The 27,848-nt window shown below is 34.9% G+C and overlaps 1 protein-coding gene across 4 annotated transcripts; it reads left to right on the top strand.

Annotated features, from left to right (window-relative positions):
- On the top strand, positions 1–27,838 carry LOC141664281 (protein unc-13 homolog). 4 transcript variants are annotated; one of them, XM_074470203.1, is made up of 27 exons: positions 1–80; positions 366–412; positions 6,032–6,207; positions 6,460–6,524; positions 7,468–7,810; positions 8,915–8,981; positions 9,085–9,235; positions 11,041–11,208; positions 11,932–12,042; positions 12,875–13,084; positions 13,444–13,545; positions 14,814–15,044; positions 16,193–16,267; positions 16,491–16,571; positions 17,502–17,684; positions 17,778–17,933; positions 18,151–18,243; positions 18,559–18,630; positions 19,746–19,863; positions 20,807–20,985; positions 22,223–22,304; positions 23,909–24,001; positions 24,122–24,228; positions 24,910–24,987; positions 25,063–25,158; positions 25,332–25,427; positions 27,402–27,838. In XM_074470203.1, exons 2-27 carry the CDS (start codon positions 405–407, stop codon positions 27,573–27,575), a joined length of 3,315 nt encoding a protein of 1,104 aa, XP_074326304.1. In that variant the 5' UTR covers positions 1–80; positions 366–404; the 3' UTR covers positions 27,576–27,838. The 4 variants fall into 4 exon arrangements, with proteins under 4 accessions (XP_074326304.1, XP_074326303.1, XP_074326307.1 ...); XM_074470202.1 differs by having other exon boundaries at positions 24–131; XM_074470206.1 differs by having other exon boundaries at positions 77–95.
- The last annotated feature ends 10 nt before the right edge of the window (positions 27,839–27,848 follow it).

The raw sequence follows: 27,848 nt of genomic DNA, 5'->3' as shown, positions 1-27,848 counted from the left end.
TATATATAGTAGCACAACTATTTCTGCGGGGTGGCTATTGTTGAATCGGGGGCTATTTCATCCTTTTTGAGCAAGAATAAGTAAAGAAACACACAGTATACACACAGCCAAACACTTCACAGATTCACACCGTAAGCTCACCACACACTAGATTCTTCAACATTTATTCAATTCATTTACATTTCTTTCTCTTCTTAGCATTCTCAATTTTCGTGTTTTTTTTCCTGCTCATTTACTTCTTTTTCATGTAATTTTTTAATTGCATTTACAGTAATGTTCAATTTATATATACAATTCACACACACACACACTAGTATTTTAAGTTGTGAATTGATTCGCTAGTGTTTCGTGTTTACTCTCTACAGGTGTTTGTGTACTGAAGAAGCAGATTAAATAGTTTCGTTATGGAAGAGTAAGCACAATTTTACTAGATCTCGATGCCTCATTTGTTTCTATTAAGTGTTTAATTTTTGGGATTATGAGTTTGATGTAGTAATTCTTAATTGTGTTGCTCGTTTTATGTCCAAAACTAAAATTTAAGGAATATTCGTAGTGAATGAATCTATATGCGCTAGTTATACTAGTGTGATTAAGTGAATGCCGTGATCTGTTTATTTGCATTTATGTACGGAGCTGAACTAAATCTGAATTGTTCGTGTTAACCATATAGCTAGTCAATTCATTTTTAGTAAAGTCAAACTCTTATAGGTCTATAAATATGATCTGCAAGTTGTCATTCTTAGTTAGTTGATTTTGCTTTCACTCTTATAAAAACATTCTGTTATCTCTGCTGTGTTGCAAAGATTACTTACAAACTTGTGTGTATACATTTTCTGTTACTTCTTTATATTCTAGATCTAAGCTTGCTCTAATGGAGATCTGTGAACCTTCTTGATCTTTAGATGGTATCAGAGCCTTCCGCACAAATACAGTATACTTAATCTCATATTGTTAATCTACGATCTGTTCTTCATCATTTTTCGATCTCGTTTTCGTACGATCTGTTCCGTACGATTTGTTGATTGTTCCGTATGATTTGTTAATCGTTAATTGTTTTGTACGATTTGTTTTGTCTCTCTCGCACGATCCCTCTCACGATCTATTGATCTCTCTTGTAAGATTCTTTTGTAATCAAGCTTCTATACTATGGCGCATCGTCAATCGTATGCAAATGTTGTATCAGGTGAAACTTCTCAACGAACTAACGAATCTGATAAAACAGGTGATCCTCTTTCTTCAGATCTCGATGATGTATCAACTATCAATGTTAATACACATCCTCTATTTCTTCATAATAATGATCAGCCTGGTATGATTTTAATCTCAAAAAAACTTACCGGTTCTGATAATTTCGCTAGTTGGAAACGATCGATGCAAATCGCACTATCGGCTAAGAATAAACTTGTTATTTTGACTGGTGATTTTGTTGCTCCTAATGTCAATTCAACACTATTTCCACACTGGAAACGTGTTAATGATATGGTAATTACCTGGATCCTCAATACTGTATCTGATGAAATTAGCAACAGTATGAATTATATGGACAGTGCTATTGATGTATGGACTAAACTTAATGATTGTTTTTCTGTGGTTAGTGGTCATAAGTTTTACGAAACACAGAAAGAGTTGTTCAAGCTAGAACAGGGTAATGACTCCATTGAATTTTACTTTCATAAGCTCAAGGGATTATGGGATGAATTACGAGCTTTAGAGCCGGTTGTTAAGTGCACGTGTGGTGCTACCAAAAATTGGGAAGATCAACTCGAAAAGAAGAGGTTGATTCAGTTTCTTATGGGTCTGCACAATAGCTATACTGCAGCTAGGGGTAACTTGCTTATGATGAATCCTTGGCCATCTGTTAATCAAGCATATATGCTTTTAAAACAAGAAAAAAGGCAGCGCCAATTTCATAATACTGCTCCCTTGGCTATGATGGTAAATTTGCCCAGACATCAATCTTCTTTACAAAATCAAGGCAAACCAAGCTCTCAAGAATGCAGTTATTGTCATGGCAAGAATCATACTAGAGAAAGGTGTTTCAAGTTGATAGGATATCCTCTTGATCATCCTTACCATCCCAATAATAAAGTGAATAAAAGGTCCTTCAAATCCGTCACTGGAAATACCTCTGCTGGTTTTTCTCAAAAAACTGATCATGCTATGCAAGTCAGTAGTGCTATTTCTTCTGGAAATTCTGGTTCTGGAAATTCTATTTTTAGTGGTTCTGGCAATACTGCAGTATCGGACATCAGTTCTTCATCTTGGACTTCACAAATGGCTGCCTTACAACAACAAATGAATACATTGATGCAGTGTTTCTCTAACAATGGTACTTCACCTACATCAACTGCTTCCACACCACCTTCATCTTTCACTTTTGGAAACAATGTGGCAGGTACCACATATTCTTTATCTACTATTTCCGATATATCAGCAAGTGTGTGGATTTTAGACACCGGTGCTACAAATCACATGTGCTGTGATATTAATGCTATGCATGATCTCAAGGCTTTACCAGAATCAATTTCTGTTAATTTTCCAAATGGAGATGCCTCTATTGTCACTCATTCTGGTTCTGTTAAGTTGCAGCCTATCGCAACTATTATTCATGATGTTCTTTTAGTGCCATCTTTTAAGTTCAATTTGCTTTCAATTAGCAAGTTAGCTTCACAGACCAATTCCCTCATTCATTTTACTACAAATGAGTGTGTAATGCAGGGCCTGTCCCAGACCAATCATCAGATTCTTGGTAAACTTGAAGGAGGGTTATATCAACTTCATAACCATACTGGTATTGCTTCTTCTCGTACCTCTTATACTTTACCTATTGCTGCTGCATCTACTTCTGTTTCTATGCCTTTACTATGGCACCAACGTTTGGGTCATGTGCCAAGCCGTCTTATGACCAAAATACCAGCATTATCTTCACTGTTTTCTGCCTCTCATAACCTTACATGTGATACATGTCCTTTAGCTAAACAGTGTCGACTTCCTTTTCCTAATAGCTCTTCATACTCTCCTCATCTTTTTGATCTTGTTCATTGCGATTTATGGGGTCCTTATCGAACCCCAAGTAACAATGGTTGCAAGTATTTTCTCACCTTACTTGATGACCATTCTCGAGCATTATGGACAATTTTACTCCCAACTAAACAACATACTTCTCAAGCTTTACAAGATTTTCATTCCTATATTCAAACTCAATTTAATGGTCAAATAAAATGCATTAGATCGGACAATGGGGGTGAATTTGTTAATACTGAATTATCTTCTTATTTTTCTAAGTGTGGCATTGTCCACCAAACTACCTGTCCGTATACACCTCAACAAAACGGCAGAATTGAACGACGTCATAGAAATCTACTAGAAATGACTCGAGCACTCTTGTTTCAAAGCAAGCTTCCTATCAGTTTTTGGGGTGATTGTTTACTGACCTCCACTTATTTGATTAATCGGTTGCCTAATTCTAAATTGGCTTTTGACACTCCTTATGCCAAATTATTCAAGGCACCACCCGATTATAACACTCTTAAGGCTTTTGGTTGTCTGGCCTATATGTCTTTGCATTCAGGTGATAAACTAGCTGCTCGAGCCCTTAAGACAATTTTCATTGGATATCCATCTCGTCAAAAGGGCTACAAATTATATGATCCTTTAACGTCTACCACTCATGTTTCCAGGCATGTCGTATTTGACGAAACTCAATTTCCATTCTTGGAATTTTCTCCCTCTACACCACTTTTTATTCCTCCTGTCTCTTTTTCTGATGAGTATGATACTCCTGTTCATGAAATTCATCTGTTTTTACAGAACTCTATTTCTCATCAGCCTTGTTCTCCTGCTTCTGATCTTGTTAGTCAATCTCCACCCACTGAACCATTTGTCAATTCTGACTTACCACATTTGTCATCACCCGTATCTACTGTAACACCTACCATAACTTCCACAGCACCACCTCCTCGTGTTTCTTTGCGAAGGAAACTACAACCTTCTTGGTTAAAAGATTATACTGTATCTTCTGTTTCTTCTCCTATTAATAGCTGTGTTTCTGCCACATCTATTTTACAAGATTGCCCCATTGATCCTGTTAAGTTTGCTTATGCTCTTTACTCCAACGTTCCTTGCTCAGTTTATTCTTGTGCTGTCAATAAGGTTTCTGCAATCAAAGAACCTTATAATTATAATCAAGCAGTACTTGATTCTCGTTGGGTTGATGCCATGTCAAAAGAGCTTCTTGCTTTAGAAACTAACAATACTTGGACTGTCATGCCTTTGCCTTCAAATAAAAAAGTGGTGGGTTGTCGTTGGGTTTATAGAGTTAAATATTTGGCTAATGGTGATATAGACAAGTTTAAAGCCCGTTTGGTGGCAAAGGGCTACACCCAAACTGCTGGGGAAGATTACCACAACACGTTTGCCCCTGTAGCCAAAATGGTTACTGTTCGAACTATCCTTTCTATTGCTTCTGCAAAATCTTGGCCTGTTCACCAGTTAGACGTGAATAACGCCTTTTTACATGGTGACTTACCCGAGGAAGTTTATATGGAACTTCCACAAGGGTATCCTCAATATGATTCTGTTGTTCCACTTGTTTGCAAGCTCCATAAGAGTATTTACGGTTTAAAACAGGCTTCTCGGTTATGGTTTGAGAAATTAGGAGCTGCTTTGCTTTCTTTTGGTTTTAAGCAAACGACAGCAGATTACTCATTGTTCACTTTTAATCATCATGGTTCTTTTATCATAGCCTTAGTTTACGTTGATGATATTCTTCTAACTGGTACCAATTCTGTCCTTATTTCTCAAGTCAAGTCCTTTCTTGACAAGTCTTTTAACATAAAAGATTTGGGATTGGTACAGTATTATTTGGGATTAGAGATTACTCGTTCTGATTCTGGCATATTTTTACATCAACGAAAATTCATCCATGATTTACTTATTGATGCTGGTTTAGATGATAGTAAGCCACTTTCTTTGCCTGTTGATACTGCAGTCAAACTGTCCTTAAATGAAGGTGTGCTTTTAGATGATCCATCAATGTACAGGAAATATATAGGAAAATTGTTGTACCTTACTGTTTCTCGTCCTGACATTGCTTACATCGTACACCATTTAAGTCAGTTCTTGCAACGTCCACGAGTTCCTCATATGCTTGCTGTGCAAAGAGTACTTAGGTACCTTAAAGGCACTCCTTTTCAAGGCCTATTCTTTCCTGCAAATTCCACTTTGCAACTTAAGGCTTTCTGTGATAGTAATTGGGGTAATTGTGTTGATACTAGCCGCAGTATTAGTGGTTTTTGTTTACTTTTGGGAACTTCTCTTGTAAACTGGCAATCAAAGAAGCAAAAGGTTGTTTCAAAGTCTACTGCAGAATCTGAATTACGTGCTTTAGCTGATACAGCTTGTGATCTTGCCTGGATGCATTTGTTGCTTCGAGAATTGCTTGTTCCTCAGACATATCCTACTGTGATCTATAGTGATAGTCAAGCTGCTCTTGATATAGCAGCAGATCCAGTTTTTCATCCTAAAACTAAGCACTTTGCTATTGAATGTCATTTTGTCAGGGAACAGGTGCAAATGAAGTTGATTCAACCTACTTATGTTCCTAGCTCTCATCAACTGAGAGACATACTGACTAAAGGCTTGTCACGCACAGCTCACTGGCACATCCTTTCCAGATTGAATGTGTCTTCCTCACCATCTTCTTCACATGTCAATCTGAAGGGGGACTGTTAACCATATAGCTAGTCAATTCATTTTTAGTAAAGTCAAACTCTTATAGGTCTATAAATATGACCTGCAAGTTGTCATTCTTAGTTAGTTGATTTTGCTTTCACTCTTATAAAAACATTCTGTTATCTCTGCTGTGTTGCAAAGATTACTTACAAACTTGTGTGTATACATTTTCTGTTACTTCTTTATATTCTAGATCTAAGCTTGCTCTAATGGAGATCTGTGAACCTTCTTGATCTTTAGAGTTCGATTTCTTTTATATATATTTACTAAGTAAAGGTTTGTTATGTGATTATTGTAGGGAAAATTTTGTGGAGCTTCTCCAAAGATATAGGCGGGATAGACGTATACTTCTTGATTTTCTACTTTCAGGTAGCTTAATTAAGAAAGTTATCATGCCACCGGGAGCCATTTCGTTAGATGACGTGGATTTAGATCAAGTTAGTGTTGATTATGTACTCGGCTGTGCAAAGAAAGGTCAGTGACGTCTCATTATCGTTTGTATGTATAATCTGAATTTTAGTTCTATATGCTTCACATTATAAAAACGTATGCGAATGACTCTATACTAGTAGCAAACTTTGTAATTTGACTGAAAACCTACATCTAAGTACTTGTATATAAATTATACATGTCTTTAATCAGATTTTTTTTTTCAAGTTTAGCAGAAGAATTAATTTTTATCTTTTGTATGTGCTTGCGTTATTTACACACAGATATTTCTTGTAGGTGAAATGCTTGAATTATCTGAAGCTATTAGGGATTACCATGACAATACTTCGCTTCCCCATATGGTATGTTAAAAATTTTCCGATGCTTGATATTATGATTACCAGGGTTCTTAGTGTTTTAAATAAAAATTATGTAATCAGTGATGCTTACCATCATATCCGTAGCTAATAGTTTTGTAAATAAGGAAGCAACTGGAATCCCGAGTTTTTAATAGGGAATGAAGTAAGTGATTAGGAGGTAAAGTACTTTCATCCCATTTTTGGAGTGAAAGTATGCCAAATTTGCATTTATTAACACTTGCTTTTGTTCCTTTTTAAAACTCGGGAGCACGACTATGAGTGGAAGTACTTTACTTACCTTACACTTGCTTTCCTTCCTTTTTAAAACTCGGGAGCAAGGAATAAGGACAGGAGTTGTTTTTATTAATCCCCCTTATGCAACAATTTGGAGTTTTGCTCTGTACTGGCCTGAGTATTAATATGTAATAATATTTTTTGCTGTCCCAACTCCCTCAGTTCCAATCTCCTTCAAAATTTACTCAATGCATTTTGCATCCCTCAAACTTATTGTTTTGGTACACTATATATTGCAAAGTCGTAACTGATACTACTAGTAGATTTGAGGACTTTCTTTTATAATTCAGTTACCTGTTTAAGCAAATAATTGTTCCTCGTTTGGCTTCGAGATTAATGTAGATGGTTTAAGAACAGTTTGTAGACTATCCGGACACAATGTTAAGGTTGTATCTGCACCAAAATATAGTTGTATTAAAGATTTTAAATATTTATCTTTTAATGTTCAACTTTCTTGTTCAGTCTCCTAAATAACAGGAATTAGGTTTAATGTAAAAATTGTATCTCCCCTTATAGCTGACTGAAGCATCTATCTCTCAATATTTTATTTTGTAGTTCAGTACTCATGTTAAAGTTCTCCTAAAATATAGAATTCAACTGTCAGGAACTCAAGTAACTTTCTTTATATTGTTTGTCTGTTCCATGTTTGAAGAATAATGCAGGCTCTGTCGATGAATTCTTTTTGGCTACAAATCTTGAATCTTCAGGTTCACCTCCAAGAAGGCCACCGCCACCTGTTCCCACCATGGAATCACTTCCCATTTTGCCAAACCTCTCGAATTCTTTGTCCCTTGATTCAGCACAAGATGAAGAATTATCAGGCCTATCAAAATCAGAATCTTTGAACTCTACAAAACTTCAAGAGCTAACAGTAGACGATATTGAGGATTTCGAGGATGTTGATTATTTGGAGGAAGTTAATAGTCGCAGATATTCAAGAAGAGGTTTGAATGATGCTTCCGATATTTTCGTAGGGTTGCCTTCATTTGCAACAGGTAAGATGGGAGACAACATGGCTTCCTTAATATAATGGTTTTTTGTCGATGGCAACTAGCAAGTGTCCTTTGGCCGACATGCTACATGTTATGTTTTTTAATTAATGGTCAATCTCAATTTATTTTCACAACTCAGTCTTGTTCAGATGAAGCAGTTAGTGATTGAATGCTACTGTTATATGTTTTATTCTCTTCTTAGCGTTTTTGCTCAGATAAAACAAAAATTTAGTACCTAAAATCATTCAACTTTGTTGTAGGTGGAATATTTTGTATGTGTGTCTCATCCTATGCAGCCAAATTATGTAATATCAATAAAGTTAATATTTCGTGAGGTTTAAAGTTGTACACAATTAAATGCTAAATTAACATATCATGCTAGCAGGTTTGCTATATTAACAAGCAAACTTAGATGATAATAACTAGCAAACTTAAATGATATGAAGGCAAATTAATAAAATAAATCACTACTACTAGATCTAAGCTGCTTGCAGGTAGAAACCTGATAGGCCAGACTCCAAGCTAATCAAGAACCTTAATCTCGAAAGGTTCTGTTGAATTTAGTTCTATTGTCCTCTTACCAGATAGTATGGATGGGTCTGAAGATGGAGGAAAAGTATATGGATTAAATTATTTGTACTACATCTGAGTTGCTTGTAGGTAGTAAACGTGTCAGGCTAGACTCCAACCCGATCAAGGTTCTTAATCTGGAAAGATTCTGTTGAATATCACAACTCTTAGTTGTATCATACTTCTCTTACCAGATAAAATGGATGCGTTTGAAGATGGGAGAAAAACAGATGGAGTAGTGGGTGACATTAATATATTGCAATGGGTGGAAGTCATTTGTTGAGAAAAAAATTACTTGAACAAATAAAAATTTGAATCTCAACATAAGTTAAATTGACTTTTATATTGCTTCAGAAAAATCACATAGGTCATCGATTTTGTAACATAGGGAGCAGAAGTTAGGTCATAGTCATCTATTTCGTAACAAAGGGAGTAGAAGTTAGTAGTTGGTTCTAAATGATTGCCTACTACGCTTGCATACACCTTGCATGAACGTAACACTGACATGAATGCTTATCTTTATTTTTTGCTTTAAAGGTATTACAGATGATGGTCTCCGAGAAACTGCATATGAAATACTCTTAGCATCGGCAGGAGCTTCAGGGTATATCTTCTTCAGCATATTGCCTAGCATGCATGGTGTTTTTCTTTATTGAGTCAATTTCCCTAGTTTTTTTCCCTGGTTTAATTTGTTTTTGTACATGCAGGGGACTTATTGTGCCGTCAAAGGAAAAAAAGAAAGAGAAAAGGTCTAGATTAATTAGAAAACTTGGACGTGGAAAAAGTGACCACATGTCAAACTCTCAGCAAATGTCGGGGTTGGTTGGTCTGCTGGAAACAATGCGCGTACAGATGGAGGTATTTGGAATCTATGTAGTATATTATTATATATGAAAAGGCTGACAAAATTGCCCTCAAATTGCATCCCATGAGGGTGTTTTCTATTTCAAAAGTTGGCCCTACATTTAAATCATATTTCTTTTCACGTTAGGTGTTTATAAATACATGTGTATAATTTCTATGAGTGTGTGTGTCATTGTTATCACGAAGACGACTAGTCGACGACTAGTCAGCGACTAGTCGACGCGAAGGTACTCAGGCGCCGAGAGTCTCGAAACCCGACTTATCGTCGACTAGTTGACGTGAAGGTCGCCCAAAAGTCTCGTAACCCGACTTGGGGTCTTCATAACAATAATTGTGGTGTACCGTGCATATTTAGAACTTACTATTCTATTACTTTTGATTTAAATTATAAAACTAACATGTTCAATTATATTATATATTAAATCAAGTAATTATATGTATAATGAACATTTTGTCGACCTTTTGCGACTAGAATCGACTAGTCTTCACGAAGGTACTCGGGTGTCGAGGGTCGACTTGGCGCCGTGATAACCTTGGTGTGTGTGTATGTGCGCGTGCGCGCGCGTGTTTTTGTGTGGGTTGGCTGAACACCGTGTTTTTTTGTAAATTACTTAATATTTTTTGAAAATTAAATTGTTTTTTACATAACACACTCCTTTTTCATTCTTATAAATATAGTTAAAAAGGTAACTATGTAAAATATTTATTTAATAATAAAAACAATATTATGTTCAGCACAAGAATATATAGTAGTTAAAGGTTCTAAGATTAAAGTTAGTGTAAGTGGAACATGACCCAATGTTTATGTGTACCTGTAAGAAGCGTTATTGTATTCCAGTTCATATGATGTGATTATGTATATAAAATTATGTCATTTTCTAGGAGCCCTGATGGGGAGAAATGAGAGCATCCTCATAAGCCATTCCCTCTTGTTTAGCGTTATTATATCACTAATCTCACATTAGTGTGATTCTGTACTCTGTTGTTCCTTGTCAGTATAAAGTTCAGATCTTATCTGTGCATGCCCTAGGAATTATTTACTCTGATCCATTTTATCAGTCATTTGTAGTTCCCTCACAGTTTATAACATTTATTTTACTGACTAACTGTTATGTTAGATATGAATTTATTACATTTTATTGTTGAGTTCCTTTCTCACAACAAGATGTGTGTTCTAAATTAAAAGTTTATCAAGATACTAGTTTATTCAGTTCACTGTGTATAGAATACTTATGTTTTAGATGTATCAAGTTCAAATGTGCATCAAAACACTCTCTTGGGTTAGATAAATAAGATTGGGGGCCCCACTTTTGTAATTGATTTTATTTTTCCTTTATTAGGATATACTGTATCCTATGAGAGCACCTTTACCACCACTCAGGCTCTCATTGATTCAAAATTAAGACATGTAGGTTTCAAGAATATCAATTTTCTGTAATTGATGATAGAACTTTTAGTTTATACTGTTTTTACAAAACTATATTTTTTTCAATTTAGAAAACCTTGTTTTGGCCCACCCTGAAATTGTTTGCTGGTTCTGGTTTTGCCACGTTGACATCGCTGCTGCCCGTATGTCTTTACAGTTTCACATATAATACAATTTTCTATGTGTAGACACATATTCTGCTTTTTTTAAGTATGTACAAACATACATTCTTAATTATTTTTGATGATAAATAGAAACCTCTAGGCAGGTGCTTAATTGTTTATGTCCTCTGTAGTTATAACCTGCTTTAAATCAGATTGGAAAATATCATTAGTATTTATTGTTGAAGTTTTTTTTTGGGGAGTAAATACAGATTTCTGAGGCTATGGATATTAGAACAAGACAAGGCCTGCTTAATGCCCTAGCTGGAAAAGTGGGGAAAAGAATGGATACTCTATTGATTCCTCTCGAATTGTTATGCTGCATATCGCGGAGCGAGTTTTCTGACAAGAAAGCTTACATACGATGGCAAAATAGACAAGTGAGGCTCTCTTTGTTTTTCTTCATTGTGTCAATTACCTTGTTTTTACATGCAAATCATGAACTTCTATACGGATTGTTTATGTCAGTCTTATTATTATTTTCTTATTAAATTCAGTTGGTAAATATTATTTGTAGGCTAATAATATAGAACCAAAAAAGTGTGAGAATTGTGAGAACCAGAGGTTATGCGCAGATCCAAATATTTTGTAGAACCCCTGTACAATATACTGCAGAATCTTTTGATTATCGCTGTTCTGGGATTTTTCACCTATCTAATTCTATATATCTGTATATTAGTTATAATTACATAATGTAAGTATTGAACAGAATATCTATCTATCTATCTATCTACCTATATACTATACTATATAAGCCTATATATTACGAGAGGCTGTTTTGGCATAGACCATTACAAATATATATATATAAATATATATGGGGACAACCTAATGCTGAAGGACACCTTGTTTCCTTGTCATCGTGATGCACTTTACGAAGGCTGTGGCACCATCACAGTGTAACAATGAAGGTTTGATTTGTTTTGTCTACCTTCTTATTATTTAAACATGAAGCAAGAAATTAGTTAAACTGTTGAAGTTTTGTCAGGTCCGATGTAACTGTTTGACGGGTGCTATTTTCGGGAGGGGGGGAGGGGGTGGTATTGATTAAATTTATGTATGCCTCCGAATCCGTAAATCTTTTTGATTGCTGGTTAGTGCAGTTAAATATGCTGGAAGAAGGGCTTATTAATCACCCTGCTGTGGGGTTTGGGGAGTCTGCACGCAGAGCAAGTGAATTGAAAATCCTTTTGGCTAAGATTGAAGAATCTGAGGTATGTGTGGTGGAGTCATGCTATTACAACATGCTTCTTGTTTTTACTCAGATGTTACTAGTATGTTGTTAATTGACTGTTTTATCTTTAAATTGTCATTACTGTTATATACTTATAGCTTATGAGTTACCAATTTTAAGATCTGAAAGTTCTCAGCGTTCATGTCTATTTCTAGTATGACTCCGTGTGTCTAGTTCTTCCTATGTGTTTTGTTACTTTCACCATTCTGTTGTCTCCGAGTTTAAGGTCGTAGGCTGATGCTAGTTATTTCTTTTGGTATTTTGCACCTGACATTGAATTGGTTCGGTTGTGCTTGGTACAAGGTTGATTGCTATTAAGACAAAGGAGAACAGACATTTTTTTACTGAAATAGTCTGAGCTTTGACCTATGACTAGTCATATCCATGCAACAAAGTGTGATGTACCGTTCCTTTTCTTGGCCAGAGTAACTTTAGCCATCCAACTTGTGTTTTTAGGCATTGCAGGGTGCACTTAAATTGAGCCAATTATCCGGACAATTTCAGATAAGGTCACTGTAGTAATCTTCTTGCTACTTTGCCTTTAAACTCTTGTTGGCAGGGTATTGACACGAAGGGCTTGTGTTTCTACTTTCTACCAAAATTATTATAAATTGCTGACAAAAACTTAAGCAATCAAACTTGACTGCTAAAAATATTTTGGGCCAATCGAAGGGAAAAGAAGAATAACATTAGCTGCTTTTGTTTAAAAAGTTTTGTGCTTACACTTTACCTTAGTGCTCATTGTTTTATAATCTATCATGCTCTTGTGGTTATCTAATACATTGTTATCATTTTCAAAAACTTTTGTTCAGTCACTTCCCCCTTCTACGGGTGAACTACAACGGACAGATTGCTTAAGATCTCTGAGAGAGATTGCCATTCCACTTGCAGAGAGGCCGGCTAGAGGTGACTTAACTGGTGAAGTATGTCACTGGGCAGATGGATATCACCTAAATGTCAGGCTTTATGAGAAACTGCTCCTCAGTGTCTTTGATGTTTTAGATGAAGGGAAGCTTACTGAGGTTTGTGTATGCTTTAACATAATAAGTGATGATTGCATGAAGTTTTTATCTTATAAGATATCAGATACTTTTACTATACAAAAGAGAGTTAAACTTTTTAAAGCTGCACAATCAACTTGACATAAGTTAATTATTCTGACATACTTGGTAGCACTAAATAAAGAAAAATAAATAGAAGTTAATGGGAGTATGGAGTTTAATGAAATATATGTAAGGGCTAAAATTCTAAATTAGTTTGAGAAGTCTGGTAATACAAGATATAATTAAATTTTTAATTTTTTTTATGGTAAACACACATGAAAACCTTCTATGATTTTTTTCATATGTTTCCAAGTATAGATCACCTGTATAATATTCAGGAGGTGGAAGAAATTCTCGAGCTTTTAAAGTCAACCTGGCGAATATTGGGAATTACAGAGACTATTCACTACACTTGCTATGCATGGGTCTTATTCCATCAGGTATTGTGCTGCTGTGTGCTTTATGAGAAATTTTAGATTAAAAATCATAGCCTAATTAATTTCATTTGTTACATCTCTACATATTGTGTTTGAAATAATTTGTCTACCAGCATTATCAAAAATCATTTATGCTGATTGTGTGTGCATCTTTTCGTTGCTGGAATATCCTTTCTCAGTGTGGCCTTTAGGAAAATGGGGGCAAGGGTGTAATACTTTTCTTTCCTGCTTTTGTTCTAATTGCTTATAATCTGATCTTTGCGATCTAGTAAAAAAACTTACAATTATAAATGTTCTGACACAAAATATGAATATTCCCAGTTTCGATCCTGCAATCTTCATATGTAAAGTACTCCCTCCGTCCCAGATTTTTTGGCTTGTTTGACTTTTTGTAGTTAAATTGACCGAACTTTGACTACAACTTGCATGTAAATCTCCTATAATATTAAAAATCTAAAAGATACATTATAAGTATGTTGGATATACTTTCTAACGGTATAGTTTTTATGATTGTTCCTAACCATATCACATATGTAATTTTTTGTCAAAGTTGGGTCAATTTGACCATCAAAAGTCAAACAAGCCAAAACTTACGGGATGGGAGGGAGTATTAAATTGTCAGTTTGAATAGTATGCATCTCTTAATCCTGTTCGAGTTTTTCCCAATAATATTATTACTGGACAGCCTGGAAAAAAGAGTATGCATCTCAGTTTGAATGGCCTTCCATGCCCATTTAAATCCGCCTGTAGAGAAAGGGATAAAGAGTATTTAAGAAAAAAAAAATTGAATCGATTTGTTTACCTAAATTCAGTAATATAAATATAATAATTTAAAAGATATATGTTTAGACAAGCTTCATACTTGGCTAATTTAAGGAGGAAGATTTCCAAAAGTTTAATGGCGTGTAAGTTCCCATTTTACATTCTGCGAAATACTTTATACAAAATGATGGGTTCCAGTTAGCAGCAAAATGCCTTCTCAGCCTTTAGGTCGGGCATTGGGCATATCAAATGAGATAAGCTATTAGGTAATTGAATGCATTCCAATGCTAAGTTCAAATGCTAGTAGTCTCTAAACATGGTAAGAATGCCAACATGCTGTTTCTATAATGACAACTAGACTTGTACACTGTTTCTTTTTGTTTCTTATTAATTAATCTCACTTGTTCATTATATTCTTTGTTTGATTCATTTCTCTAACGTCATTGATGTCTAATCCTGAAAGGGGACAAACTCTTGTTACTATTAAGTCTTTGGGTCTTTTGTTACAGTTTGTCATCACTGGGGAGCAAGGGATTTTAAGGCATGTCATTGATCAGTTAAATAAAATACCATTAAAGGAACAACGGGGTCCTCAAGAGAGATTGCACTTAAAAAGCTTACAATGCAGAGTTGAAAGTGACCAGAAGTTCTTGGACTTGAGTTTCTTGCAATCCTTCTTACTTCCTATTCAGAGATGGGCCGATAAGCAGCTAGGAGACTACCATTTACATTTTCCTGAGGTTAATAAATGCTTCATCTCTAAAATTCAAGTTCTGTTTGCCATCTGATAATTTGTATTTTAACAAAATTTAAATTAAATTATGTGATATGATTCTCTTCATGCGTAATACACGCACACTACTTAAACCGAACAGGTGCTATTATGTTCATATTGTTTTTTCTAATCTATGCAGGTTTACATGCCTAGATTGTACTTTCGTGGTTTTTTTGTCAGTCTGCATGTGTGATTCTTGTTTCCTGGAATTTTTTTTCATTAACTGCATGTGTAGTGACCAGTGATTATGTATTTCCCTTTTTGGGTTTTACATTTAATTTCATGTTGTTTTAAGTGGTCAATCACAGGAATTTTAATACTCTTGCACCTATGCCTCAACTGACACTTGAACCCTCAACCTTAACCAAGAGTAGAGGTGTATTCCTCTCCACTAGACTTCATTTTAGGGATTTTAGTTCCATGTTTGATTGCAAATACGCTGTACCCTTTGATTTGTTTTGGTAGAAATAGTCCACGCATTCTGAGAGTTCGAGCAAATGACTGTGTGTGTGTGCAGCTTCCGCCTGAAAGTCCTGATCAATATCAATCTGCTCCTAATTACAGTGAAGCTTGTACTCAAATAATTTTTTTGAATATAATAAGAAACCAGAAATATATTTGAGTTGAACGAAAAACAATGCGGATGTAGCTACATGGTAACATATCGAGTTGTCAAGTCTCAAAGTGTAACTGTTCAAATAATGAGCTTATTAAAAAATTTCACAAGAGGTGATCTGCAAATTGCAAACAGATCTTTTTGTTACTCTGATTATGGATCTCTTATCAAGATTTTCTATTAACTTCATTAAAAATTCTTTTGAATACTTGTTGATACTTTGTTATGTCATTTAGATTTACTTTTACATTTAAAGTTTAGCATGTCCAATCCATTCTGCATACCTTCCTTTGTTTACCACTCAATTTGACAGTAATATCTAAATTGTAAATATATCTATTTCAATCTTATGCAACTAAAGGAGGAGAAGACCAGTAACTGAGGGGATTATGTATAAACCCATGCACACTGTAATCTCATCATCTGCTTTGTTCTTTGTTTTCTATTGGATTATTTGAACCTTCAAAAAGCTTCCATATTTGTCTTATCTCCTTCAGGGGTCAACAATGATGGAGAATGCAGTTGCATTAGCTATGGTTGTCCGTAGGATTCTGCTTGAAGAACCTGAATTGGTATGTAATGAGGGTCTTTTATTCTCACATTTGAATATGTTGCATATGATCTGAGTAATCTGATGGAACTTGACTTGTGGGAATCACTCAGATAGGCTCATCCTACATACCAAACAGAATTGTATTACGGATCTCCACTGTGCACTTGAATCTACAAATTGTATTTGGTGTTGCATATCTTGATATGTTTTTTTGTAAATGAAGATTTTATTGTGCTTGGCAGGATGGGCAAACTGCACACTTCACAGACAGAGATCAGATAGAGGCTTATGTATCGTCATCCATAAAGAAAGCATTTTTGGTTGTAAGTACCTTTTTAAATTTGGATATTGGTCTATTACATAAATTTTAATACTCAGACATGCATGCCTCCACGGAGGCTTGAGCCCTTGACCTATTTTCACCAGGATTAGAGGGGTATCCTCTAGGCTACAATGCTAGGGATGTAGAATCTTCTGGTTCTAGTAGTCAGGAATGGTAGCTAGTCAATGCTTTCACTTGATACAGTACTTAAGATCATATGAATTTTTAACATAGTAATATCATATGCTGCACCCTACAGCCTTCCAGCCTTCCCACCTGGTTTAGGGTCTTCAATTTGTCATGTGAGAGTTCCACCATAGAGGCATCGTTGATGGAAATAATTTCCTGCTACAAGGATGTACAATGATACAACAAATTAGGAAGTATCAAATGTTTATTTGTTGTGGTTTTTATTACAATAAATATTATAACTTTAGCCGTGTGCATTAATATTGTCGTTTGAAGATGATATAAGAAGTTGTTACGTAACCAGCACTTCCAAAATTAAGGAAGCCTTTATTAGATCAAATTAGTAAGTAACAGATGTTAATTTGTTTTGTCTTTTTATTACAATAAATATTAAGAATTTAGCCATGTGCATTAATATAGTCTTTTGGAGATGATGTAAGAAATTGTTAAGAAATTGTTAAGTATCCAACACTTCCAAAATTTAGGAATCCTTTATTAGGTCATATAATATATTCTTAAGGCGTTAGAAGGAGGCTTTAATTGGGTAATATATTATATTCAACAGAAATTAAAATGAGGCCTAGAATGTAGTAGGACAAATTTTGAACTTGTTTAAGTAGTGAATGCCGTTTAACAATTGTAACTAAACAGGTGTTGGTGCCAAACGTTCTGTAGCATATATTTTTTCTTAAATTGAGATCGGAGCAAAATGTCACGTTGCTCTTGAATTATTTCCGCACAGATATTGCATGATGTAGAAACATCTGGTGCATCTGATGAACATCTGTTGGCAATACTTGCCGAACAAACTAAGAAACTCTTGAAGAAAGATGCAATCATTTTCATGCCAATCTTATCTCAAAGACATCCACAAGCACCTGCTGTGTCAGCATCTATACTTCATAAGCTGTATGGGATCAAGTTGGTATGCTTATACTTAATTTGTGTTAATTTTTTTATTTCTGTTCAAGTATTTTGTATTGCAGATGAAAAGCTTCTGTAAATTTCCTTTTTTCAGAAACCGTTCCTTGAAGGAGTTGAGCATCTTACGGAGGATGTTGTATCTGTATTTCCTGCTGCTGATAGTCTTGAGCAGTCTGTAATTGCACTTATTACATCTACTTGCGAAGAAGGAACTGCAGACTCTTACTATAAGAAACTAGTTTTGTACAAGGTGAGCAAGAATGAAGAGAAGAAAAAATTGCATTTTCATCTCGTCAAACTTTTTGTAGCCTTACACTGCAATAATTTGTTAATAGTGCTTTTTGTACTGACTTTAAATGTAGTTGGCTAATTACTTCGATATACTGATTAATAGCAACACTGTTAAACTCTTAAATACAAAGTACTCTATATTTCATTTTGTCTTTTCATTTCTTTGCTTTTTGTAGCTTGAAACAATATCTGGCATGTTGGTTTTACGATGGGTTAACTCTCAACTTGGAAGAATCTTAAGTTGGGTTGAAAGGGCAATTCAACAGGAGGTAATTTAAAAGTTTGCTATTACTTGGAAAAAACAAAGAAATTTTAAGTTTTTTACGATAAATCTTAAAAGAGTTTGGACTTTTGACTCTTGGAATTTTAAAATACAATATTTCAGTGGAATTTTATTAAATTTCTCCCATGTTCTACTTTCTTGGGGGGGGGGGGTTAGAGATTATTAACTTTCTCGTTTTTTCAATATGATCGTTTAGACATAGTAATTTTGTCCGTAGGAACTGCAATATCAATTATGATAGTGATTGCTTGCTTGTTTGTATATTATTTTGTCTTTTGTAAAAATATTTATATATTTTCAGCGGTGGGACCCAGTATCACCTCAGCAACGGCATGGAAGCTCAATTGTTGAGGTTTACAGGATCGTGGAGGAGGTTTGTTTATCAACTTCTTATTTTTACTATTATAATCAAACTTCATAGCGTTGTCTGTGTGTGTGTGTGTTGTACTTGAAATTACTTTTGCCAAGAAGAAGAAACTCCAGTTGTCTTCAATGCTTAGCCTGCACTCTCTCCTACTTCGTAGTAAAAGTGGAGAGTTCAAGCCTCGATGGAGGTATGTGTACGTGGGGACGCCCAGATGCTGTTGCAAAGCATGAGATGTAGGAGGATGTATCTACTCGGAATCTAGTTTGACTTTGTTGGGTAGGACTAAGAGGGTAAACATATTGACACCGGATATTTGAAAGGCAACTTCCTGGAACATGCCATAATCTATTTTAGAAACTAAACCCTTTTCTTCCATTTACTTGGGGAGTCTAATCTTGAAACCAAACATAATAGTAATAGTATTCTTAAAATAATAATTGCTAGCTTATCATTGTGGAAGTAGCATCTCCCTTTCAGACTAGTAATTATCATATAGTTGTTAGTTTAAATAAATAATGCAGACAACTTCAACAAAAATACCACAATATATTTTCTGTAAAGGAACCAAATATTTTTTAAGTTGATGGATGAAGAGTTCTAATGGAAAGTATTTTTGTGACAATGGCATCAATATAAAATTTGAAAACATTCATATATAAAGATGAAATAGCTTGTGATGATCCTCTCCAGAAGTCGATAAGTAAATATGGAAAGATGAAGACTTAATTAGAGAAAAGTTGGGGAATGAATTGGTGATTATCATACTCCTGGCCCCTGGGTATGATTCAGATAGGTCTTTTCTTTATCACGGACAATGTCATCAAAGAACTTATCTGTGATTTGTTAGCATATAACTTATCTTAAGATGTCGGCTTTCAGAAGACACTGTTTAAAATTAATCGATAATAGCAAAGAGGAGTCCTTTCAGTGCCTAGATAGTGCAGTCAAAAGCTAGAATTAGTGCCAATTTATAGAAAATTTACTGAACTGCATCATTTTGAGCAATTAATCCTTTCTTTCATTTACTTTCACTGTCATTTTCAGTCCAAGGAATTGGTAGAAAGAAATGCCAATGAAGGTAGAGTCTAATGCAGTATGTATTTTTTCTTCTGCGTGTACAGACTGTTGATCAATTTTTCGCTCTCAAGGTTCCCATGAGATTGGGAGAACTTAGTAGCCTGTTCCGTGGCATCGACAATGCATTTCAAGTGTATGCAAAGCATGTTACTGATAAGTTGGGTATGTTTTGCTTTTAACTGATTCTTAATAATTTTGTAATTTTTTTCATGTCTATGTGATTTGTGACATCCATCTATGAGATAGAACCATGCTTTAACAAATTTAGAGAAGTCATCATGCAAACTATTCCTGTTATTGTCATTTAGAAAAGAAAACATGGAGCCCAAATTCTTTCCCTTCCCCAAAAAGTCAGAACTTTTTCTGAGCGGCCAGATGTTCTCATAATTTAAAAAGATAATATAAGCAAGCTGAATGATCTCAAAGTCAACAATGAGAAGTAAAAGTTCATCTATTTGTGGCGCTAGACTAGCTCTCATAATTCTTCTTGGAATATGTCGAGAGAGAAAATGTCAAATGTGTGTTGCTTGTGTTGGTCACTTATCCCAACAAAAGAAGTGTTTCAATATAATTTGTCTTCATCTCAGCATTTTTTGCATAAACATTCTTCTTATGAGTCATATGTATGATGCATAGACTGTGAAACATATTTGTGGTTGATAGACTGTCTAACATTAATATTGATAGAGTCTATGGTACAGTTCAAGTGATGGACTTTTAAAGCCTATAAAGGTAACATGTGTAGCTGTGTCATGTTAGTAATAATACATATTTTTTCCTAGTTTAGTTGGATGAGCACTAATTTAATGTACTTTACTGGCGATACTCTGTTACAAACAGACAAGAAAATGTGATTAATATCCGGGACTAACTTGTATCTGTATATTTGTGTAGCATTAGTTTTTTGTGTGTATGCTTTATTCTTGCACGTAGCATGCTACCTTTTAGTTTACTGAAATTTCTATGTGAATGATTTATTTCACTACCCTACAATAGCCGACAAACTTCTGGCTGATTATCTTTGCAATTTGTTGTCGGCTCATCATTCGATAGTGCCGCCTTCTCTTCATAATACCTTTATTGACCTTTGGATCTTCCATTGCAGCTAGCAAAGAAGAAATAATCCCCCCTGTACCTATTCTTACCCGATACAGGAAGGAAGTAGCACTGAAGGTTTTTGTAAAAAAGGAACTACATGATCCACGGCTCCCTGATATGAGAAAGTCTAGTGAAATTAATGTCTTGACAACTCCAACACTATGTGTTCAGCTAAATACACTTTATGTAAGTTGAACACCGGTTTTCCAGAACATTTCTTTTGTTGTTTTGTTTTCTATTTGGCAGAGTTGGGTGGTGGATGAGCAAGAAATTGTATATAGGTTACTGTTTGTGCTGAGTCATTGTAGCTGAATTGTGAAGGAAATCTGTGGCACTAAAGTTTCAAGTTTATAATCTAGACTAGTTATGATGTGTCTATCTGGTATTTATTTTGTTAACTTTTTGGTGTTGCGGTCATATATACTACATAGTACCATAATATTACAGTTTGGAACATGGCAAATGTTAATTTAATATATTATTTGCGACCTTGTGTATACATCTTAGTTACCCAGACTCTTCATTTTGCTTCGAGTACCCATGTCGGACACTCGACACTCGGACATGGGTATAGACACTTGGACACTTATTTTAGGCCGAAAACATGTAAATTTTTCAGAATATTTTCGAGTCCGACACTTGGATACGAACCCGTGTCCGACACCCATACCCGAGTCCGGGTAACATAGGTATACATAGACTCATTTACAGTTTGTGAAATTAAATTACAATTTACTACCTTGGGAGTTGGGATATATATTTACTCGGTTACGGTTTGTAAAGTACATTAACTAATTCATCTTGTACGAACATAGAGAAATGTTTGGCATATTGCTGGTTTCCTTTCACCTACATCCTGTAGCTGGCCTCTCGTAAGAACCAATTTATAGGTTGTTTAAATTCAGTTAACTCATTATACCACCATATATTGTTATACTTAAATACTTATTCATGAGCATTATAATATGCTTAAAACTACTTCGGCATCATTGTTATACAATTTCTACTTCAAATTTAATTTTAAGCCGGTGAAAGGTAAGTACTAAAAAATGTTGCAAACTTTTATAGTGAAACAATGTTATTATATATACTAGGGATGCAAATTCATGTAATTTGTCTATGTTTAAACATTGTATACATTGAAAAGTACTCCAGATGTACAGGTTATAAGTGGTGGCGTTACATATCTTGCATATTACTGGACTATGTGGCGCTTTGTTAAACATTGTTTACATGAGAAGTACTCTAGATATACAAGTTATAAGTGGTGGCGTTTCAGATCCTGCATATTACTGAATTATGTGGCGCTTTGTTATGGCTTCAATGTTTAAGATGCCTTACCTTCTGTTTCAGTAATAGACGTATTCTCCTTGTAACTTATTCTGAACAAGCCTTCATTTCTTTTTTGTGCTTTAAATAACAGTATGCCATTAGCCAGCTAACTAGGTTGGAAGATAGCATTTGGGAGCGCTGGATGAGAAAAATGCCAAATGACAAATCTAATAGTAAGTTTAATTCATAAGCCAATCGCGTTTGGTTTCTTGAATCCCCATCTTTCTGTGCTTTCACTGTTATCCATTTGTATTGTTTATCATCTTTCTTTTTCCCTGGGTTAAATGTGGGAAAGGAGGCAATGGATGCTTGAAGGAAATTGGAATAATATATTTTAAGCATTACTTGCATTACTTCACTCTTTATGAAATAAAGCAGTCCATGTGATTTTCATTTTCTGACTTTCAAGCGGGTAAAAGTTTTCAAGCTAACCATTGATGATTGATCTGGCTGAGGTGCTTCATCAGATTTGATTATAAAGATTTGGTAACTTTACACAGAGTTAATAGGTTAATTGGTTAAATACATAGGTGCTGACCAAGTGACCCTGGCTTGGTGCTTTGGCAACGTGTGTAGGGTTGGTTTTTCTATTTAGTTCATATTCCATAATTAGTTTCCTTGCTTCTGTATCCTCAGAATAGGAAAGTAGTAGATAGAGGATAGCATGTTTCAGTTACTACTAAAGAACTACATGAACTCCATCATTCCGTCAAAGCAAAGTGCTTCAAATATATTATAGTATTGCTTAAAAAGCTAATTTATTTTGATAAAGCTTTACAGATTGCTCAATCTTGTCACATGTTTCACTAACATGCCTTTTGTGGCACAAACAGTTTATCTACTGGATCAGTCTGAACCTAGCACTCTCATTCACATAAATTGCCACCATATTATATTTAGGAATATATACTCCAAAAGGTTCTTATGATTATAACATCATACTTAATGATAAGCATAGCCATCGGACTTATCACTTGTATACATTATTCCTCTGTGTTGGTTATCTGGTAATTTGAATTGTTATCTTAATGCTAATTGGTAAGTCCCAAATTGTTGCCTGGCTTTTCTCGGTGGTTTCTTAGCATTTATGCTTTCTACATTTCTAAAAACCTGCATGGAATGTTCTTAAACGGACTTCTTCAGCGAAGGGTTAGGGCACATGTATGGTTTTACAGAGGAACCAGAGAAATATCTAACTAGACAGCTGCACCTATCCAATTTAAATGGACGATTACTAACAAAGTAACAGTGGAGGTGGCTATGGTCATCTACTGAGTCATGTGCTAGTGGTTTACCTAGACAGGGCACCTGTTGAATATTCTTTATTATTCAAGGTTTTCTTGTGGATGTTGGATGATTATTTGCATGATTAAGGCTGCTTATGTAGTTCTGTTTGGACCTGCCTGCTGTTTTGGTATCTCAAGAGTCACACCTAAGGGCGTCTATCTTTAGGGTGCCTCCTGTACATTCAAGGTAGAAATTGGTGCAACCTGGTGAGGTTGGCCGAACTTTTACTTGTGAGATGACTCATTCAGGATTGTGTTTCTGCTAAAAGTCTGTGTCTGGCTACCCTTGTTAGCCTCAGTAGCTATTTGGTGGATGGTTGTGCATGTTTCTTTGATGTGGATAACTGGATATTTTAATATTATGTGAATAATGTGTAGTGAATGACATGTTGGTGCCGAAGAACCAACTATATGTGTAGAATAGATAGAATATTATGCTACATATAATTTTTGTATTTAGTATTTTGATCTTCAACTATTATCATTTACAGAGAGACAATCAGGTGAGACCATAAGAAGGGACACATTTGATGGAAGTAGAAAAGATATTAACGCCGCAATTGACCAGATTTGTGAGTTCACTGGTGAGATTGGTTATGTGTATTTTTGCTATCCCTATATTAGATATGATAAACTCTTTTTGTTTGAACTAATTTTACTGTTTTGCCTTTGTTACTATTCTTATTGAATGTGTGCTATTACAGGAACAAAGGTCATATTTTGGGATTTGAGGGAGCCTTTTATTGAAAACTTATTCAAACCTACTGTTTCCCAAAGTAGGTTGGAGGCACTTATCGACCCACTTGATTTGGTAAGATTTGCATTGCTTAGCTTTTCTAATATACAAGATGTAAAAATGATCATTTTTAGCTACCACTGGAATTGCAATTGAGTAGAATAACCATTACACACTCATTGAAGTTGAAGCACACGAAATTAATGAGCATATTTTGATTTACAGTAGAGGAGTGAGTACGTGTTAAACTAGGTAAATCTTAAAGGTACACATCGAGAATGTCTAATATACAGGTTGGGCTCAATTTGTTTTTAAGAACTAAGGTTTTTGTGTTACTGGCCAGTCAACATTGTGTCCTTGGACATATTCGTAGTTTTGCATTATTTCAGGACATGGTGAACCACTCCCAAATAAACATTCCTATTTGTATGCCGTTGTATTATGTTACTATTTCATGCAAAACAAGCTTTTGATAATTTGTAGGTGTCTTTTTAAGAGTTTTGAAGCCCATTAAATCATACAATCTGTTCTACTTGAACGAACTCAATAAATTTGTTGTGGTATACTATGAAATCTGAGATTTCATCTTGTTCCATCACACATACCGAATGTATAATAAAAATTCGTTTGCTATGTTCCAAGGCCGAATCCATTAAATGCCCAATTTGATATTTCAATTATAAAGTTTGTACTGGTTTTATATATCCAAATCATTTGATGCTACAACTAGAAGTTCTAAGCTGCTCTATCTTGTAGGTACTTAATCAATTGTGTGATATCATCATGGAACCACTAAGGGATAGAATTGTGACAGGCCTCCTCCAAGCATCACTGGTTTGTCTGTTGTCCTATGTCTTTTATTTTAGATCATGAAATTATCTTTTTATATATATTATCATACTTAACCAGGACGGTTTACTCCGAGTTCTACTGGATGGGGGTCCATCTCGCTTATTCTACCCAGCAGATGCCAAGTTATTGGAAGAAGATTTAGAGCTTTTAAAGGTAGGTTTACAAGCTAATTGGGTATTAATTTTTTAAGTAGCCAAGGAGAAATATTTGCCATGTTATGTTGACCAGATACAAATTGTAACTTTTTGCATATAATATCTTATCCTGATTCCTGAAGCATTAAATAGATGAGAACCTCTGTTTTACCAATTCTTTTACTATTTTAGGAATTTTTTATATCTGGTGGAGATGGCCTTCCCCGTGGAGTCGTGGAAAATCAAGTTGCACGTGTTCGGCAAGTGATCAAATTGGTTGGTTATGAGGTTAGTTCTTTCCCAATTCTGAAGGAATTTATTATGTTATAATGCTTTTCATAAACAGTTGTTTCTCTAAGGAAGCTTCACGGGGATGGCTTTTATAAACTTGTTACATGGAAGAAGTAAAATAATATTTTATTTTAGCGAGTTGTGAAGATATTTACCTATACATTGTAAATATTTTTAAAATCTACGGATTGGGTAGCACAGCCTCCATAAACTAGTAGAGATTGCTAATGCATCCTCTGTCACTCTCATGTGGTCTCGAATCACACATTGTCAGGATGTCCAATGTTGTGAGTTGCATAGATTAAGTTGCCATTATTAATCCCTGTCTACAGTTTTGTGTTCAGTGTCAACCCCACTTGACCACATGACCAACATTACGAGTAGTAAATCGTACAAATATTGACATGCCACTTTATTAATGATTTTTATAAAAAACAATTCTTCGTATTCTAGTAATTTGCGAGATTATTAAAATTTGCTTATCTTTATAATGATTCAGTAAGACAGGTGTTCCCTTCTTCCATTGTCATCACCTTTTATCTTCTACCAGAACCACCATTCTTCATCAATCCCAATAATCCTAAAGATTACAATGCTCGAAACCAGAGTAAAGCATCTAGGAGACTTTTGAATACCATCTTTAGACGTTCAAATACCAATGTAAATAGGAAATAATAATATATTATTTAGAGAGTCTGATTGATCACTTTTCTGATTACCCACAATGCCGAAAAGGTGAACAGTAATCCTCAAATAAGATAAACCTCTATATTTTAAGCTGTCATTAAAGTTTTGAGAAATTCATAGACTCATTTAACATGTACAAAGGCAAGAAGAAAATAGTATAATGATAACCTTGCTCTATACACGAAGTTGAGTTAAAGTATAAAAAGCCAATGTGGTTGTGCTAAAGTATTAAAAGCCAATGTGGTCATGGTTGTTATTTGTTAGAGGAGATGCTAGCTCATGCATGATCGTAGAAAACAGGTGGTCATGTTCTTGACAGAATTTTTTAGCCACTATTCTTTCATTTCCAGTACAACGTGTAAGGATATAATTTTGAATAAAAAACTCAAAGTGGCTGTAAGTGGCGCTTTTTAAAAAATATAACATGTGTAAGGTCCCTGCCCAAAAGTTATATATCTAATGAGTTACATAGTGAAGGTTAAGGTCGTGTTTGGAAGTTAGCGGTTTGGGAAGAAATTAGCTTATTGAAGCAAATTAGAGGTTTGACCAAAATGAAACCTCTAATAGTAGTGTTTGGTAGTTGGCGGTTTGGACCCAATAAGCTAATTTTGAAAAAGCTACTTGGATGAGCTGTTTCAGTTAGATGATTTTCCATGTGTAGTGAAAATACAAAAGGTTAATTGGAAAATCTTTTTACCAAACAATTTTATTCAGAACAGATAAGTTCAATCAGCTAGTCAAAACAGCCAATTCAGTCCGCTACCGCTAACAGCTAATCGCTAATTGCCAATTGCCAAACAGGGTCTAAATATCTTTTAAAAATGCTAAAGCAGAATTCCCTTTAACTTAATGTATAGGTATGCGTGGGTTGGGTTTAGGAGTTAGTGCACAGAGAGGATGTTAGAGCACCTCTTCTGTGCTGTGAAAAACAGTTACTATGACGTGTGACTTTTGGTTGAAAAAATTAAAATTCAAGAACTTTCATGCCATTGAGTTGAGATTTGGAAATCATGCTTTCTTTTCTATTGAGGATGGGGCAGGAAGGTGGGAAATTGGTCATTTGTAATGAAAACATTGATAGCGACCAATATACGAGCACTTAAGCCCCTTATGCCGAAATTTCATCTCTATGTATTCTATGTGCAGAGATATTTAAAAAATGTAAATAACATATGGCAAACAAAATGTAAATAACCATAGTCCATACTTACATGCTTACTTTAACAAATTTTGCTATCTTAAACCAATATCTAATATAGTTTGTACATCTGTAATTGACTGTAGACACGTGAGTTGATTGACGACTTGAGATCTGCCAGTGGATTAGAGACTCAGGGAAGCAGAAGCAAACTGGGTGCTGATACAAAAACTTTATTACGGGTATTGTGTCACAGGGGCGATTCAGAGGCTTCTCAGTTCCTTAAGAAACAATACAAGATACCCAAGTCTGCTGCTTAGTCATCCCCCAGTATATATCTTGAGATGCCATGTCAAAATGTAGCTGTAGTATAACATTGTTTGCGGTGAGCAGAATAGTTTTATTTAATTTATTTCTTATACAATAGTGCCATATCAGAAGATAGAAGCAATACCTTTTTCTTTACAAATTAAAGAAACTATGTTGAATTTCTGAATTTTCATTCAACATTTAGCGCAAACATTATGTTGTACATGTGTACATTTTCGGTTTGCGTTATAAAAGAGGCTCAGAGATTACTGCCTGTTTTCATT

Source organism: Apium graveolens, chromosome 6, assembly GCF_009905375.1.
Source record: "Apium graveolens cultivar Ventura chromosome 6, ASM990537v1, whole genome shotgun sequence".
In the NCBI taxonomy this organism is placed as follows: Eukaryota; Viridiplantae; Streptophyta; class Magnoliopsida; order Apiales; family Apiaceae; genus Apium; species Apium graveolens.
Note: the sequence above shows the minus strand (reverse complement) of the source record. Positions and strands in the feature narration are given on the sequence as shown.

Excerpts from the sequence above, each read along its gene's own strand:
- LOC141664281 (XM_074470203.1), top strand. Across the intron at positions 16,268-16,490 it reads TGCTTGAAGAACCTGAATTG|GATGGGCAAACTGCACACTT; the intron begins GTATGTAATGAG and ends TGTGCTTGGCAG. Across the intron at positions 24,988-25,062 it reads GCCTCCTCCAAGCATCACTG|GACGGTTTACTCCGAGTTCT; the intron begins GTTTGTCTGTTG and ends ATACTTAACCAG.